At 52.3% G+C, this 17,383-nt stretch overlaps 7 protein-coding genes across 7 annotated transcripts; 4 read left to right on the top strand and 3 right to left on the bottom strand.

Annotated features, from left to right (window-relative positions):
• Positions 1 to 1,670: 1,670 nt before the first annotated feature.
• TRIVIDRAFT_47151 (uncharacterized protein) lies at positions 1,671 to 6,191 on the top strand (the record flags this gene model as incomplete). The annotated part of the gene is made up of 6 exons (XM_014097078.1): positions 1,671 to 1,736; positions 1,804 to 1,832; positions 1,942 to 1,990; positions 2,048 to 2,301; positions 2,342 to 4,833; positions 4,921 to 6,191. 6 exons carry the CDS (start codon positions 1,671 to 1,673, stop codon positions 6,189 to 6,191), a joined length of 4,161 nt encoding a protein of 1,386 aa, XP_013952553.1.
• A 264-nt stretch (positions 6,192 to 6,455) lies between these two features.
• Positions 6,456 to 7,339, bottom strand: TRIVIDRAFT_47570 (uncharacterized protein; the record flags this gene model as incomplete). The annotated part of the gene is made up of 3 exons (XM_014097077.1): positions 6,456 to 6,965; positions 7,038 to 7,143; positions 7,200 to 7,339. The coding sequence occupies 3 exons, from the start codon at positions 7,337 to 7,339 to the stop codon at positions 6,456 to 6,458; spliced, it is 756 nt and encodes a 251-aa protein (XP_013952552.1).
• A 500-nt stretch (positions 7,340 to 7,839) lies between these two features.
• Positions 7,840 to 8,577, top strand: TRIVIDRAFT_47283 (uncharacterized protein; the record flags this gene model as incomplete). Its single annotated transcript, XM_014097076.1, has 2 exons — positions 7,840 to 8,200; positions 8,261 to 8,577. 2 exons carry the CDS (start codon positions 7,840 to 7,842, stop codon positions 8,575 to 8,577), a joined length of 678 nt encoding a protein of 225 aa, XP_013952551.1.
• Positions 8,578 to 8,908: 331 nt separating this feature from the next.
• On the bottom strand, positions 8,909 to 10,636 carry TRIVIDRAFT_47516 (uncharacterized protein; the record flags this gene model as incomplete). The annotated part of the gene is made up of 2 exons (XM_014097075.1): positions 8,909 to 9,880; positions 9,941 to 10,636. 2 exons carry the CDS (start codon positions 10,634 to 10,636, stop codon positions 8,909 to 8,911), a joined length of 1,668 nt encoding a protein of 555 aa, XP_013952550.1.
• A 269-nt stretch (positions 10,637 to 10,905) lies between these two features.
• Positions 10,906 to 13,587, top strand: TRIVIDRAFT_77118 (uncharacterized protein; the record flags this gene model as incomplete). The annotated part of the gene is made up of 2 exons (XM_014097074.1): positions 10,906 to 11,115; positions 11,183 to 13,587. 2 exons carry the CDS (start codon positions 11,013 to 11,015, stop codon positions 13,516 to 13,518), a joined length of 2,439 nt encoding a protein of 812 aa, XP_013952549.1.
• Positions 13,588 to 13,664: 77 nt separating this feature from the next.
• TRIVIDRAFT_225662 (uncharacterized protein) lies at positions 13,665 to 15,251 on the bottom strand (the record flags this gene model as incomplete). The annotated part of the gene is made up of 4 exons (XM_014097073.1): positions 13,665 to 14,073; positions 14,130 to 14,236; positions 14,295 to 14,423; positions 14,496 to 15,251. 4 exons carry the CDS (start codon positions 15,249 to 15,251, stop codon positions 13,665 to 13,667), a joined length of 1,401 nt encoding a protein of 466 aa, XP_013952548.1.
• A 737-nt stretch (positions 15,252 to 15,988) lies between these two features.
• On the top strand, positions 15,989 to 17,168 carry TRIVIDRAFT_158826 (uncharacterized protein; the record flags this gene model as incomplete). The annotated part of the gene is made up of 2 exons (XM_014097072.1): positions 15,989 to 16,589; positions 16,642 to 17,168. The coding sequence occupies 2 exons, from the start codon at positions 15,989 to 15,991 to the stop codon at positions 17,166 to 17,168; spliced, it is 1,128 nt and encodes a 375-aa protein (XP_013952547.1).
• Between the last annotated feature and the right edge of the window lie 215 nt (positions 17,169 to 17,383).

Here is a 17,383-nt window from a genome sequence, read left to right as displayed (position 1 = left end):
CCTAGTAGCCGAATCCTTCCAGACCGATTCTTCCGCGGCTTCTTTGAAAATTGTCGCAACGGATGCCGTGCCTTGTGACCACGGCGGTTTATTGGTCTGGTTTACCGGGTAAAGCCTTGTTACGCCCTTGTCTTTTTGGTAGTAAATTGGCCCTGAATTGGGACATGACCTAGTTGGGAAGCATCGAGCGCTCGTGGGGCTGGACGGCTACAGAAATAGAATGTATACAGGTTTTCAAGTGTCATGACTATCATGTAAATATTTCTCAATATTACGAAAACTGGGCATCTTGATTGGTACCTAGTCAAAGATGAGTGAGAAATTATGAACATTAAATTTGAGAAACGCTAGCCAAGTCGTATTTACATATGTAGGTACCTAGGTAATTATCAAGCATTCGGAATTACAAGAAACTTACTGCGGAGCCTTGCGTGGCTTTGTTGCCCTGTCGCTTGACCGTGTGACTGCATGAGCCTTTGAAAAAACAAAATATGCAAGTTGATTGAGTTTACTATTATCTCCTATCGCCTTTAACTCCTATTTCCTAAACTGATTTGTTGTCCTGCCGCTTGACCGTATGACTGCATAGACCTTCGTAAAAACAAAGATCTACAAGTTAATTATGTTTGCTATTATCTTCTATCGCCTAAACTGACTGAGCCTTGGTGACTTCAAGTTTGTTTGCTGCTACCAAAAGTCCATTGCTGTGATTCGACGTCGTCATGTCACACTCAGCGACTCCCCACACGTCACCCAATTGCGTCTCCTCCTGCTACACCTTCTGCCGTTCATCGAGAGAAACCCACAGCAACCAACAGCAGAACAGCGATTTGTCCCACTTGCGGGACGACCTGCTTGGGACCACGAACTACGAACCGGTGACGCCTCAGCTGTTGACGCCGCGTCTCTCTCCTTTGGGCCATCGATGCTAATTAAGCTTACCAGCAGCCCTGGCTAAAGTCTTAGCTTCTTAGCTCCAGTCATACGAATCCCGTCGTTGCAAGGGCATGAGTCCATATCCAGCAGCCCCATCGTCGTCTCCCGAGCGCAGGCGACCCCGCCACGAGCTCCGCCGTCGTCGCGCCCGGCGTGAAGCATCTCGAGCCGGGATCTTGCGAAGGGCCCGTTTCCCTGCCCAGCGACGAGACCGCCTTTTGTTCGCTTCGTCTGCGTCTGCCCGACACGTCAGGCTGCCACCCTGGAGTCGTTGCCTGAGTCACACTGCCAGATCCGCAGCGGGAGCGCCAAACTACCGCCGTCCCATGTGGCGGGTGACTGGAGAACTAGCGGCCGCTGGGGTACAATCCGGCAGCTCGAGCCCTGCTCCGGGATCTGCTCCGGGCCTGTCGCCTGGTGACGTGCTGCGGCGGCCTCGTTCAGGCGCAGATGCAGACGCAGACGCAGAAGCACAAGCGGAAAGGCCCGCTTCCAGGTCGTCGAGCACTTCTGGGGCTTCTTCCTTGGCACCCCTGGACCACGAGGTGACTGGCCTAAGCGTCGAGAGGTGGGCAGGCACTAGACCGGAGGATGCTGATGCTGTGGATGGCGTTGCCGTCGACGAGGCTCCCGGGCCCGGACTTGATATCAGGGAGCCTCCGTCCACCCAAGATTGCACTTCCTCAGGCTCCCAGGCAGCACTGCTCAGTGAAGATGGAGAGCAATCAGGAGTAATGGCGGCTAGGGCGTACCAGATTGAGATGCTCGAGCAGAGCCTCGAGCGAAATGTGATTGTGGCTGTATGTTGTCTTCCTCTTGATGTTATTTTGAATGTCCATTGACCAAAGGGGGTGTATTGTGTATTAGATGGATACTGGAAGTGGCAAAACCCAGGTGTAAGTCGCATAACCCCCCCCTTGTGTGCCGTCTATACGTCACTGAGGTTATCGTCGGCATCCTTTGCCACGTACTGCTCAATCCATGCTGACTTGGGTTATCTGTCAGGGCCGTGCTTCGTATCAAGAGTGAACTGGAATCCTGCGACCCGAAAAAGGTGAGCTGCTCCTTGTAAACGGAGACGAGGAGGAGCACTAACGCGGCGCCCCGTCAGATCGTATGGTTCATGGCACCAACTGTCTCGCTGTGTACCCAGCAGAAGGATGTACTCAAGTTGCAGATCCCTGCCGTGCCCATGACGCTGCTTGCTGGTAATTCCGCCATCAATGCTTGGGGCCCGGAGATTTGGCATACCCTTCTGGGCACAACTCGAGTCGTCGTTTCGACGCCTCAGGTTCTGCTGGATGCTCTCGACCATGCGTACATTACCATGAATCACCTAGCGCTGCTTGTATTTGACGAAGGCAAGTGCTGATTGCTGTTTCTTTTTTGCATTCACCAAGAGGAGGAATAAAACTGCTGACACTGTCTGCTTGATCTATATAGCTCACAACTGCATTGGCAAAAACCCTGGCGGCAGGGTCATGCTTAACCATTACCATCCATGCAAGCAAGTTGGTGGAAGCGTCCCATCCATCTTGGGCTTGACAGCAACCCCAAGTATTCAGTCTCAACCAGAGGACCTTGAGGCTTTGGAGTTGTTGTTGGATGCAACATGCATCTCGCCCACTCTCCACCGTGACGAGCTGCTTAAATGCGTCAAAAGACCTACCATCCGTCACGTCATCTACAATCCTGGCCGAGAAGATGTCATGACTCCCACCATGCGCTCCCTGAACCAGGTCTATCTTGAACTGGATATTAAAGAGGACCCCTACATACATTACCTGCTACGTGATCCCACTGAGAGGAACAAGCGTGCGCTGGCAGAGGCAATTGAAAAATACGACACCTACACGCAGAATCAGATGAAGTCATTCCGTACTCGATCTAAACAGATATGCAAACAACTTGGCCCCTGGGCTGCTGATCTCTACATCGAAAAGGCCATATCGGCTCACCTGAATAGAGTGGAAGGAGATCATGAACTTCCCAACCAATGGTGGATTGATGAAGAAAAGAAGTATTTGGGCCAGGTCTATCGCCGAGTCAACGTTCAGCCTCTTCCCAAGACACCGCAGACCTTTGATGACATCTCTGACAAGGTAGACAAGCTCTTAATCGAGCTTTTGTCTGCAGAGGAACCCACTGTGGGAATCATTTTCGTCGAGGAGCGGGCCACAGTGACGATGCTGGCCGAACTCTTGCGCGTAAACCAGGCCATCATGGCCAAATACAAAATCGGGACCATGTTTGGGACCGCGGCCTATGCTACACGGCGAAAGGCCATGTATGAATTCGGCGACAAGACTGATTACAAGGATCTGTTGAACTTTCGCCATGGCAAAATCAACCTGCTCATTGCAACGTCGGTTTTGGAAGAGGGTATTGATGTGCCTGCTTGCAATCTCGTCATCTGTTTTGATACCCCCACGACGTCAAAGTCGTTTATACAAAGGCGTGGTCGGGCTCGGAAGAGGGACTCGAAACTGGTTATTTTCTTTGAGCTGGAAAGCCCGGCTCTCGAAAAATGGATTACGAAAGAAGAGGAAATGAAGAAGTTGTTTGACGACGAGCAGAGAGAGGTTCGTAGGCTCAGCCAGCTGGAGGATTCAGAGAGCCCGAGCGACGACGTTTTCATCGTCCCGTCCACTGGGGCGAGGCTCGAGTTCGACAATGCTAAATCGCATCTGGAGCATTTCTGCAGAGTCTTGAGCCCCGGAGAGTTTGTTGACAGCCGACCAGACTACATTATCCATAAAGAGCCTGATTCTGGTTCATTGACTTGCGTCGTGTTGCTTCCACCGTTTCTACCAGTCAGCCTGAGGAAGCATAGCAGTGCATCTGCATGGCAATCCGAGAAGAATGCCACAAAGGATGCGGCTTACCAGGCCTATCGCGCTCTATACGATGCCGAGCTGGTCAATGACAATTTGCAGCCCTTCAGGTCTAGCGATATGGGTGCCATGGATACTCGGGCATCTGAAGTGCTAGTTGACCTGGCGATGAAGCCATGGCACCACGTTGCTGAAGCGTGGCGGGAAACTGGCAACAAGTGGCTCTACTCTTTGACTTGTATCGGGGAGAACGGCCAGGTGGAAGGCGAGTATGAGATGTTGTTACCCGTCCGGCTTGACCAGCCTCGGCCTCTGCAAATGCATCTCGATCGTAACCACACGGTGGAACTGCGAATGACTGCTGGAACCGCCGTCCCGCATGAAAAGGTTGCAGATCTACCAGACCAGACGTCGACTCTCCTGGCGCTTCACTTCGGCCATCGATGGCCAGTTGAACAAGCCGAGCACGTAATACGGGTTTGGGCAAAGGATGAATCTTTGTCGATGGACCAAATGGGTCAGCGGGCATACGACCCCGACGATGAGATTGTGAAAGGAGGGCAGTACCTTATCCGCGACAATACGAAAGCTCCCTACCTTTACAAGGATACCATCGGATTCAAGCCTGCTACAAGCCAGGTGCAAAATGTATTTTATGAGTATGAAAAGGCACCTGAAAACGTCCCCTATCTTGTGCTCACCAAGTGGACGCGGAGAACCGATTTCTTGCATCGCCCCCAGGGGGATCCCTCCAAGGACCAGGCCACCAGCAAACCATACGCACGAGTGTATCCATTGCCATGGGCGACGGTCGATGCCATTCCGGTGAGGCATGCGCAGTTTGGCATGCTGATTCCCAGCATTATCCACGAGCTCGGTGTTATGATCATGGCCAAGGAGCTGGCTAACAACATCCTCCGGAAAGTTGGTATTAAGAATATGGATCTGGTCAGGCAGGCGATATGCGCGCGCAGTGCCTCTGAGCCGGTGAATTATGAGAGAGTGGAATTGTTGGGTGATTCCATCCTCAAGTTTTTCACTTGTATTCGCGTCGCTGCCGAATGTGAGTACCCATCGTTGCAAACATGTACAATCTCTGCCCTCTTTTTTGTTTCAAAGTTCTTCTGTTGCCCATACTGATGCTACTTAGATCCTGATTACCCCGAGGGCTATCTCTCGCACAAGCGGGACAGACTTATATCCAACGCTAGACTGCACAAAACGGCCCTTGAATTTAAGCTGCCTAGATTCCTCAATACAAAGCCCTTTACGGGCCAAAAGTGGCGCCCATTATACTTGGACGCGGTTCTGGACGAGGTTCGCCAAGAGGGTCTGGAGCCTACTTCACAGAAGAGAAAAATATCGACAAAAACACTTGCAGACATGGTGGAGGCACTCATTGGAGTCTCATACGTGGACGGGCACCTCGACAAGGCTGTCAAATGCATCTCCCTGTTTCTCCCTGAAACCAATTGGACGAGTGTGGAGAATGATAGACGAAATATTTTCGACAAGGTGCCAGCGGACGAACCGCTTCCGCCGACATTGGAGCCACTGGAAGGGTTGATTGGATACTCATTCCAGAAAAAGGCCCTTTTGATCGAGGCCTTGACGCATGCTTCATATGCGGCGGAGACGGGCAAGCGATCCCTCGAAAGACTCGAGTTTATTGGAGATGCCGTCTTGGACAACATCATCGTTACAAAGCTGTTCAATGTGAAGCCGGAGCTACCCCATTTCAGGATGCATACGCTCAAGACGGGGCTCGTAAATGGCGATTTCATTGCCTTTATGACTATGGAGCGCGGCTTGAAGTTGACTGAAAAAATTGTGACAGAAGATGGCACTTTGAAAAGCGAAGAGATGATGTCTTACTTGTGGACGTTTATGCGACACAATTCAATGCATATTGGAATTGAGATGAAGGAGACGATGAAGCGACATGCGGCCTTGAGAGGGGAGATTCTTGATGAAATGGAGAATGGCACGCATTACCCCTGGGCACTCCTGGCTGCACTGAATCCAAAGAAGTTTTTCTCTGATGTGTTTGAGGCAATACTTGGTGCTGTGTGGGTTGACTCTGGATCGATGGTGGAGTGTGAGAAGGTTGCTACTCGGTTTGGTTTTTTGAAGTACATGGATCGACTGCTCCGGGATAAAGTCCATGTGCAGCATCCTAAAGAGGAGCTGGGCAAATGGGCAAACACGGAGACGGTCACGTATGAGCTTGATATGATGGACAACGAGCTGACTGGGGAGAAGGAGTTTTTCTGCAAGGTTCTTGTCGGGAAGAGAGAGGTGGTGTCGGTTCGGGGAGGGATCAACAAGGAGGAGGTGAAGACGAAGGCTGCGACGGAGGCGATGAAGATTTTGGAGCTGGAGAAGAGGAATGGGGAGGGGGATGTTGTGATGGGTGAGTGAGTGAGTGATGAGGATGAGGATGTTTTTGAGGATGCTGCGTGAGTGATGGTTCAACAAGCATTGCGTTGTTTTGGAAATATATAGAAGGGATCAAGGGACGCAGCTTTTTGCTATGTCATGTTGGAATTTGGGTTTCATTTTGATGGATGAGTTTGATAGATCAGATTGTGTTTCACTTCTAGAGCAGTGCTCTGCCTTTGCGCCATTTTCAGAATCAATACAAGAACCGAAAGAAGGTTTTTTGTTTTTTTATCTCTATATGTACTAGGCGTGCTTGTCCAACTCTTGTAGTATCAGATCTACCAACCATGCCAAAATCGTGTCCATGTCGCCATCCAAGGGCCCTCCGTCTGGCACTCTGATTGTCTCTTGTTCGAGCACATCAGCCTTATACTTGCCCTCTACATCTCCATCCTCAAACATCCACGAATGCTCCGCCACGTAGTTTGGCCAGACAATCTTGTCGACGTAGCCAGGGGGATCGGCCCAGAAGCCCTCAAGCGTGACGTATCCGTCTCGTGCCTCACGACGGGCCTTTGCCCTCTCGTAGGACGCACGCAGGAAGACTTTGACGTCGAGATGGGGCTTGATGGCGGCCATGGAGGGTGGATAGAGGAGGAAGCCGTCTAGAAGGCAGAGGCGGATGGTGGCCGCGCTCAGGGGGTGGGTTGAAGATAGGTGGGAGGAGACTTTGGACTTGAGGGCGGAGATTGTGGTGGATGAGACGGGGCATTTGCCGACGGAGTTTTGGTCTTCTTTGGAGTCGAGAGTTGGCTGAGAGAATGAGTGAGTGAGTTGTTTTGAATTCTGTGGTTTGAGATGAGAGGGAGGGAGGGGTGAGGTTACGGGAAATGATGCGTGTTGGCGGATATAAGAGAGGGCTTCGGCCATGGCGGGGATGTCGATGGCTTCGGCACAGTCCCAGTCGAGAAGGCCGTCTTTCATGGGGAGTCTGTAGTTGTATGTTAGGCTTGATCTTGTCTATTAAGATGAATTGTGAGATCTTACTCAGTCTCGGGCCTGTAAAAGTCATCTTCGTGCAGGATAAAGGTGCTGGGGAAGATGTCGCGGAGGAGGCGAGCGAGAGTCGTTTTGCCGCTGGAGGAGCAGCCGGAGAGGGCCACAATGAGGGCCTTTGTGTCTGCCATGGGCGGAGAGAAAAGGTGAGGCTTTTGGGGATGCAAGATTGTTAGTGCTGGTGTTGATAAGACGAGGTTTTGCTGTGGGAGTGAATGGATTTATACCAGACTGGGAGTGTATTTTGGCTTTGGCCGTATTACTCACTCACTCGCTCGTACTGGATGAGCGCAGATACGCAGCGGTTTTAGCGGTTCGATGTTGGGTTTAGCGGGCTGAAGGTGGGGTTGGAGGGGGGTTTCAGGGCGGGCAGATCGCCGGAATCCGATGAGTTACAGGGCATTGGATCTTTAGGAGGGGCATGTCGGGTTCTTTTTTCTCCTGCAGCGACTGGGAAGCTTGCATGTCGCATTAATTGTTTCTCTTTTCAACTCCTGAGCATCACCACCACCGCCTCAGATTCCGCCTCACAGTTACACTTTTCCTAGTCTCTCGCTTCTTCTTCTTCCACCTCTTCCTCGCTGCATATCCCCGCTATCGAATAACCCGAAACCCCGGCTACTATCCCGCCATGGCTTCCGCCGAACAGGCCCAGCAGACGGGCGTCATCCTCACAACCGCCCTCGCCAGTCTCGTCACGGGCTACATGTTTGGCATCTTCACCGCGAGAGGGTACCTCATCTCGCCTGCTCTGGCAGAGGAGCGCCGGAGATACCACAACGACCCTGTCGAGAGCGAGGAGAGCGACGTGGATGAGGACGATACGCTGCTGGACCATGCGCCGAACTGGGCCAACGGACTCGATGCGGATAAGAGACAGGGCCTCAAGTTTGGCGAGTCGGGCGCTGCGGAGAGGAAGAGCTTGATGATGGACAGTAGCGAGGAGTGCAAGCTGGTGCTGGTTGTGCGGACGGATCTGGGCATGACAAAGGGTGCGTTTTGTTTCTTGGAATTTGGGTGCTATTAACAAGAGGATTAACTTGAAAAAACAGGCAAAATCGCTGCTCAGTGCTCACACGCTACCCTCGCCTGCTACAAGGCCCTCGCCCGCGCCGACCCGGCCTCCCCCGAACGCAAGGTGCTCGCTCGATGGGAGCGTTTCGGCCAGGCCAAGATTGCGGTGCAGATTAAGAGCCAGGCCGACATGTTGGAGCTGCGAGGCAAGGCCCGTGCTATGGGACTTACGGCAGAGGTCATTCAGGATGCTGGACGGACGCAGATCGAGGCGGGTAGCATGACGGTGCTGGGCGTTGGTCCAGGCCCCAAGAGCTTGGTGGACAAGGTGACGGGACACCTCAAGTTGTTGTGAGGAATCCATTGGATGATGCAGTAATACGATTCATTGGAGCAAGGCTGTGGACTGGCTGAATGGACGGCGTCTAGGTGATGGGCTCGAGTTTGGGCCATAGTAAGATGCTATGCTGCTGGTATGGGACATGAGCGAGTTTATAAAACGGCACACTGGGAACAGAAAAAATATAGAATGGATGTTTTGATGCTTTTATCACACAGAAGTCAGAATGGATACACATGGCTACAACAGTTACATGCACTGCTACGGTACTAGGACAGGCCTGAGTTGGTCATGCTATGGGTATTAGTATATGCGTTTTGATATGTACCTGCCGCTATTCCATACATTACTCCCTCTTCGCAAACCGCGACAAGGCCGGCCCCAGATCCTCTTCCACCTCCTTGCGCTTCTTGTCGTTCTTCTTCTGCTGCTCCTTCCACAGCTCGTCCACCCGCAGTCTCTTCTCGTCGATGATGTTCCTCTTGCGCTGCTTGCGCAGATACTTCTTCAGCGCGCCATTCTTTCCTCTCGCCCGGTTGCGGATCTCCTCTGCAATGTCGACGGGCTTGGCGTCGAGGTCCTTTTCGGCCTTGCGCTGGGCGTCGGACCGCAGGTCGATGTTGCCGATGAAGTTGGGGTCGAGCGCAATCATCTCGGGCGATAGCTTGTTGAGCAGGCCCTTGACTTCGGTCTCCTGGCGCTGCTTGGTGGTCTCGAAGGGGTTGGCCTCGAAGGCGTCGAAGTTGGCCTCGCCGGCGCCGGGGACGATGATGGATGAGAAGCCCTTGTCGTGGCTGATGCCGAGGACATCTTCAAAGGGGCACCAGCGGACGCGCTCGATGGTCTTGCCCTCGCGGCCCCATTTCATGTAGGGGTGCCGTACCCTCTCCTGCTCGGCGGCATTCTTGTTGAAGAGGCCCTTCCAGATGGTCGTCGAGGTGCCCCAGCCGACGGCTGTGAGGCCTGTATCTGAAATGGCGACGGAAGATGCCGGTGTGTATGTCGAGTAGGTGTTGACTTCTTTGAACATTCGAATGTCCCAGACTGCCATGCGAGCATCTTGTCCAGCCGAGACCATATACCGGCCCTCTCGATCGACGGCGACGGACCGCACGGGGCCTCGGTGTGCTAATAGCTTGACAAGCGGTTCTGCCGTATTTGGTGACCACAAGGTGACTGTGCCGTTCTGGTGTCCGGCATGTATGACGGCGTTGTAGGGGTTGTGAGTCAATGAGACGGGAGGGCCGAGGCGTGACGGGATCTCGGCAACGACTTGACCAGTTGAAGTATCTTGGTATTTCAGAACACCACCAGTGTTCTAAGTAAATTCATTAGCAATTCATGCCTTTTTACATTTTCAGGCATGTAGAGGTCCTACCATTGTGGCCAAGAGAAAGTGGTATGGGAGAAACTCCATGTGTGTGACCTCGGAGTGCTTCCGCAGGCAATGCAACTCGACACCGTTGCGATCGTAGATGTAGACATATTTCTTCTGCGCTACCGCAAAGAATTGGTTGTTGTGCAGCCACTTGACATCTCGAACCGTCTCTCCCAATTGAATCTCGCATCCCAGCTTGCCTTCTCGCCAGTCCATTGTCGCGACATGGCCCTTTCGGCCACCAATCAGCAGCTCTCGTCCGTTTCTTGAGTAGTCGCACAGATAGGGCCCCAGCTGGTCTAGGTTGAGTTCGAATCGCTTCTTCGCCGTCTCGACTGCCACATTGGCCACAATGTCGCCTTGCTTGACATTGTAAGTTCGTTCCAGCTCTCCTTCGGCCTCGAGGAATCCAGGCGTGTTCTCCAGCAGGATCTCGGCATCTCTGGCTTTCAGCGTCGCATTCTGATACTTGTTCTCTAGCTCCTTCAGATTTCTTCGCAGCTTCTTGTCCTTGATCTGCTTGGTGTTGATCTGTTTGCCTCGACCATAGGCTTGGTTTGCTTCTCGTATCCGTCGAGCTTTTTCTCTCTCGGCGCGAGTAGCAATGTCTGTCCGAGGCTTCTGGGTGATAATTGCCTCGCTCTTGCGCGCTGTGGGCGCTGTAGGCGCTCGAACAACGTCAGTGTCCGCACTCATTGCGCCGATGTAGATTTTTGGGCGATTTTCGTGGATGGCAGAACTCGAGAATCGGACGCTGGACGGCTCGCAGAAAACAATTGTTATCAAAGATGCAGCAGACAAAATTTCCACCGCCTAGACTTTGGCGCCGCCTATCGCAGCGTCGCCATTGGCAGGGCCCTGATCTGCCGGCCCACCGCGCTTATCGATAATGTGCCACAACAAAAAATTCTTGATAACCGAAAACCCCACCATCCCAGCGATTCTGCATTGTCTTGCGCTCTGTACAAATACAAAACATTCCGGGCTTCAACTTGGGAAGACGAAGATTGTTCTCGCAAGTTACAAGCTGGCATCTCTTCCATTCCGGTTCAAGGCTGGTGGCGACGGAAAAATGTCTGCTGCCGTGCACTCGCACCGGCCCACGACGAAAGTCACCCACAAGCCATTCAAATCCAAGGCCGCCTCTAAGCATGAGCTGAGGGATCGCGCAAAAGGTTCGATTGCGCATTTGTGTGAAGCATATCTTGAAGTCGAATAAACCTCTGACACTGCGATATCTAGGCCGTGTCCCTAACGAAAAAGGATCGCGCAAGACTCCCCATCAGCAAGTCATGTCTAAATTCGACCGACGAAACCAGGCGAAGCAGACTCGCCTGACGAAACACAAGGAGCACCTGAAGGAGAATTCCATCTTTTCTGGAAAGGACGCCGCCCCGAGAATTGTTGCCGTCATCCCCCTGTGCTCCGATGGCGACGCCAAGGCAGCTATTCAGTCACTCAACAGCAGCCTCGATATCGAAACCGATCTCAGCAGCAGCAACTTTCAGGTGTCGATTGATCGTTTCAAGCAGAAGCTGCAATATGTTGCCCTTGAGAGAGATCTTACCGCCTGCTTGGATGCCGCCAGCGCCGCTGATTTCGTCGTCATCGTCCTCTCAGCCTCCGTTGAGGTTGACCAACTAGGAGAACTCATCCTTCGAAGCGTCGAGAGCCAGGGCTTGTCAACACTGTTTACAATGGTTCAGGGTCTTGACAAGATTGAACCTGCAAAGCAGAGGCCTGGCGTTATGGGCTCGCTCAAGTCTTTCATTACGCATTTCCACCCCGAGCAAGAGAAGCTCTACAGCGTCGATAACAGACAGGACTGTGCCAATCTCATGCGATCTCTGTGCAGCACAACCCCCAAGGGTATCAGGTGGAGGGATGAGAGGAGCTGGATGCTGGCAGAAAGTGTCAAGTTTGCGTCAAACGACTCTGAATCTACAGTCATTACCGGAGTGGTCAGAGGCAAGGGGCTGAAGGCGGATCGTCTCATTCAGGTTGGTGACTGGGGCACATATCAAATCGAGAAGATTGTTGCTGCCCCTCTTCCCAAAAATATCAAGAAGAAGGGCGAGGAGGTATCGATGGAAGCTGAGGAAGAGAAAATCCTGGAGGAGCCTTCTGCCGACCGGGATGACTTGAACGAGCTTGCTCCCGAAGACGTCATGATGGACGCCGAAGATGACGCCGCCATGTCAGTTGCGCCTTCAGAAAAGAAGGGCGTATTGCTAGACGAGCACCACTACTTCTCAGATGAGGAAGATGAAGCGACGGCTGGAACCAAGAAAGTGCCAAAGGGAACTTCAAAATACCAGTCAGCTTGGTATCTGGAAGATGTATCGGACTCAGGCTCTGATATGGAAGACATGGAGATGGATGATGAAAATGATGAAGAGGAGGAAATTGGGCCTGAGGACGGTATGGAGGGTTTTGCTCAACCCGAGCCTACGGAGGCTGGTCCTTCGGAGTACCCCCAGTCTGAGATGATGGAGCCGGATGAGGAAGAAGACGCCGCACAGCTGGAGCAGTACCGAGCACGGAAGCGGGACGAGGTGGAGGATGACAAGGAGTTCCCCGATGAGATTGAACTTCATCCTAATGTTCTGGCTAGAGAAAGATTAGCCAGATACCGTGGTTTGAAGAGTCTCCGAACCAGCCCCTGGATGGAAGACGAGGATCGAGCTCACGAACCGGAGGAATGGCGTCGTCTCCTGCAGGTTCCAGACTACAACTCTTCGCGATCAAGGGCTACACGTGAGGCTTTGGTTGGAGGAGTTCAGCCTGGCACCCGCGTCCACGTCTACATTAAAGGCATCCCTGCCACTGCAGAGCAGTCCTACAAGCCTAGTTCTCCAGTCACCCTTGTTTCCCTGCTGCGACATGAGAACAAGAAGACTGCTGTCAACTACTTGATCAACCTCAGCTCTGATCACACTTCTTCCATCAAATCCAAGGAAGAGCTGATTGCCCAGTGTGGTGCCCGGCGAATGGTTATCAAGCCCCTCTTCTCACAGTCTGGCTCGACGCCAAACGATGTGCACAAGTACTGCCGATACCTCCACCCCGGCCAATCGGCTATTGCCACCTTCATGGGACCAATTACATGGGGTGCTGTCCCGGTCCTGTTCTTCAAGCGAACCGTCTCTGGCGAGGGTGCCGCGGATGAGGACACTTCAGCCGCTGGCATGTCTTTGGTTGCTACTGGCACAGCCCTCCCGCCATCGACATCTCGCGTTGTTGCCAAGCGGGTCATCCTGGCTGGTCACCCGTACCACATCCACAAGAAGATTGTTACCATCCGATACATGTTCTTCAACCGCGAGGATGTGGAGTGGTTCAAGGCGATGCCGCTGTGGACTAAGCGCGGACGCAGCGGTTTCATCAAGGAGCCTCTGGGAACTCACGGTTACTTCAAGGCAACGTTTGATGGTCGCATTAATCCCCAAGATTCTGTTGGCATTAGTTTGTATAAGAGAGTTTGGCCGAGACACGCCGTTCCTGTTACTGGGTCATTGTTGGAGGCTGGCGCTGCTCTGGAGGTTCACGGACAGGATGAAGATACCATGATGGAGTAATGGAACTCCCAGAAAAGAGACATGGCATGTTTTAGAGTTTATGAATATTATGACTGGTTTTCTATCATTAATCATTATCTGTGAAATACTCCCCAGAAGGAAGACTGTTGCGAAGTGTGTTAAATCTGCAATGCGATGCCTGCATCCTATGCGATCTTGTTATATCCGTTGCTTCCCATTGTCAACGGCCTATCATACTTGACCAACGTCGCTGCTATCGAAACCAAAGTCCCAAACTGATCCAAGCCCTCACACCACTTCATGATATCCTTGGTGATCCCCGCACCCATCTCTCCAGTACCGGACCCGTTGACGAGTTCCTCGGCCGTCAGTTGGTGCGACAGCTTATAGTCAGCGAGCGTGAGGATCTTGTCGACAGTCCTACCGCGGAGAAATGCGCTGTAACGCCTGCCCCATTCGTAGGTAGAGGGGACTTCCCAGAGATCGCGGATGCAGGGGAGGGGCGCGGCGGCGAAGCTTTGGCAGCAGCGGGATTCGTGCTGGCGGAGGTTGACTTCGAGGAACATTTCGATTATGTAGAGGAGACCTAGTGTTCTGTGGATGAAGATCAGTTTGGTGTGGCAGAATGAGGGGAGAGTGGGGGGGATTACCTTCGTGTGCTTTCGTAGAGTGTCCATGTTGGGCGGCACAGAGGGTTTTCGATGGTATCGACGAATGTGTTGTATCCAAGGGTTGAATGAAGCTTCTGGGCAACCTCCTAAGTTGAGTGATGGTGTTAGAGATGATGAGTTTATTAGCATGAAGGATGAGCGTACGCCTAGTGAGATGAGGAGAAACTTGACGTCGTTTTTGACTAGAGTCTCTGTATCCTGTGCTTGAAGCAGTAGGTATATCGCCATTGCCTGTGTTGATTCAAGCAGTGTTTCCGAATTGAATGACTCATGCTGGATGATGAATGTCAGTCCCCTTTGAGTTCCTGGTATATGTCTAATGAGATATGAGATACTGGTACTTACTTCCTTGTGTATCCTGTTAATCTCGTTGTATATCGTCTCCCATACAAACGGACTGCTAACCGGGGTCCTATCCATCCACATCCCCACCAGAGATGCACATATGCTCAGCGTTCTCCTCAAGCAGCCATGTTTCTGGGCTTTTGCACAATCATGCATCAAGCTGTCATCTAGGTTACACTGGCTGTGAATAAACGGAGGAAGAGTATGTCCGCTGAGCAACATGGAGGGATACGATAACACCTGGCCGAGGATTGTCCTCGTGGAGAGCACCGTGGTGGCAGTGAGACCGCGGCGCTTAGTAAGGATCCGTGACGCCTTGTCGTGGATGAGAAAGTCGGATTGAGTGCCGGAGCCGGTGGCGGGATTACGAAGACGAGTATCTTCATCTTGGACACTGGTAGGGGCTGCATGGCCCGCCATGTTGAGGCTGTTGAGGAAACTGAAGATGTTTTGGCAGGGCTCGATCAGAGCCATTGTGTCGAGGCCGGCGTCAGGGCCTAGATCGACGTGCAGAAGCGGCCAGTCTGAGCGGCTGGAAGCCGGAATTGGTTCATCAGATGAAATAGGAGGCGAGGACGAGGAGGATGAGACCATGCCGAGCGAATCCATCACGACGTAGCCCGGGGGAACTTGGCCGTGCTGCTCGTGTCTAGCGGCGAGGACCCGCAAATTCGCCGCTGCATTGCGCAGATCTCCGGGATGCGTGTTGGTATTAGGAGAGGGTGTAGTAGGAGATATCACGGGATAAGGGGCCATGCGCGCATAGTCGCACGAGAGGCTCTTGTCTATACATCGCGTGCAGCGCGGGAGCGTCAGACTGCAGCGGGTCTTTGCTTTCCGGCACTGGACGCACGTCTTTTTCCGGGATATGGGCATGTTTCTAGAAAAAGACTTGAAAACTGCTGTATCCTGTGAAAATGACTTACACGGCAGAGGAAGAGGAAATGCGGCGAGAGAAGGTCTAAAGGATCTCGGTATTAGTCAAAAGGCGGATGATTGCGCCTCCGAAGCTGTCGCTGGCTACGGAGTTGGGGTGGAGCACCGGAGTTCAAGTGGAGACGGCTAGGGGTCTTGATTTAAGAGCAAATGAGGACGAGCCGTTGGCTTGATCTGGTGGCGCCAGATTAAGATCTGATGGGGTGAGTCGAGTACGTTATTCATCCGGATAGACAAATTTACTTCTGCCGTTCATTCGCGTTTTTGGGCAACGGAGTTCCGAATGGTGTCATTGGTAATGTGAGCCGGAGGAGGACTCGGGACGGAACAAGGCACGGAGCACGTTTCTGATGGTTCGGAGGATTAGGAGGATAGAGTACGAATATTTGAAGATGGACACGGAGAGGGAAATGACCTCGGGTTAATCAAGTACAAATAGTCCGCATGCCCTCGAGTGGTGTGAGTTGAATGAGATCAATATCAGCTCTATCATTGCCATCATCATCATCAACTTCATTGAATAACATCCTACCCTGATAAACATACAGACTATTAAAATGGCTCCTATTCGAGTTGGTCTCATCGGCCTCGGCGCCACTGGTCCTGTTCTTGGTCCCGGAGCTTGGGCTGTTTCCGCCCATTTGCCTTCTTTTGTCTCTTCCCCTTATTATGAGATTGTTGCCGTCTGCAACTCCTCGGTCGAATCTGCTCAAAGATCCATCGACTTCCACAAGCTGCCCTCGACCGTCAAGGCATACGGTAATCCTGAGGATATCGCCAACGACCCAAATGTTGAGCTGGTGGTTGTTTCCATCATCGTCACCAACCACTACAAGGTGGCCAAGCCTGCTCTCCTGGCCAAGAAGCAGGTTTTTGTCGAGTGGCCCCTTGGAGCTACCTCAGCACAAGCCGAGGAGCTAGCGCAGCTGGCTAAGGAGGCAAATGTCAAGACAATTGTTGGCACTCAATTCCGCAATGACCCTGCGCTGCTCAAGGTCAAGGAGCTCGTTGATAGCGGGGCCATTGGTAAGGTGACAAGCACACAGGCTCAGTATTCACCCACCTTCGGGGGTCCTCCCGATACTTGGATGGCAGATGCCCCTTACTACCTGGATTTCAAGAGCGGCGGTAACGAGTTCTACATTGCATTTGGCCATTGTAAGTCCGGTTTTGATCTGATGTCCAATGAAAGAGGCTAACAGTATACTAGTCCTGGACAGTTTCCTCTACGTACTGGGTGACTTTGCTACGCTGAATGCGTCGTTCTCCAAGCAGTATCCCATAATGAAGCTTTTTGATGTAAAAACTGGCCAGATTGTTGACCCAGCCTATCCCAAGTCTACCCCAGACCACATGTTTGTCCAAGGAGTCCTCGAGAGCGGTGCCCTCGCCAGCGTCAACTACCACCGACCAGGCCATCTCATTGGCAAGAACCTTCAATGGATCATCTCCGGCACCGAGGGAGAGATCGAGCTCACCGTCAACGGCTCACTGCAGATGGGCCACACTGAGCGGGAAATTCGCATCAAGACGGCCAAGGAGGAGAAGGAACCGAGGATTGTTGACTGGCAAGTTAGCACGCCGGCTCATGTTGAGGTTGTGCAGTTTCCGGGACAGAACACGGCTCGTTTGTTTGAGGATTATGCTCGTGGCGATAAGGATGTTGCCGACTTTGAAGACGGTATCAGATTGCATAGGCTGTTGGACAGAATTGCGAAAGATGCCGGATATGCTTGAAGGATCATGTTTTGCTGGAGGCTGATATAGACTATATTTCAGTTATCAATTCGTTATTTTAGGTTAAGTTTTATATATCATGGTTGTGGTGGCTCGCCCACGCAATACCATTTTCGCTGGCTCAGCGAGGCAAATTCCATGTTCCTATATGTAAATCACTCATATGTAGATTTATTTGCATACCTTGAAGCTACATGCATGCATCCAGCACTCCA

Source organism: Trichoderma virens, assembly GCF_000170995.1.
Source record: "Trichoderma virens Gv29-8 chromosome Unknown TRIVIscaffold_86, whole genome shotgun sequence".
Classification (NCBI taxonomy): Eukaryota; Fungi; Ascomycota; class Sordariomycetes; order Hypocreales; family Hypocreaceae; genus Trichoderma; species Trichoderma virens.
Note: the sequence above shows the minus strand (reverse complement) of the source record. Positions and strands in the feature narration are given on the sequence as shown.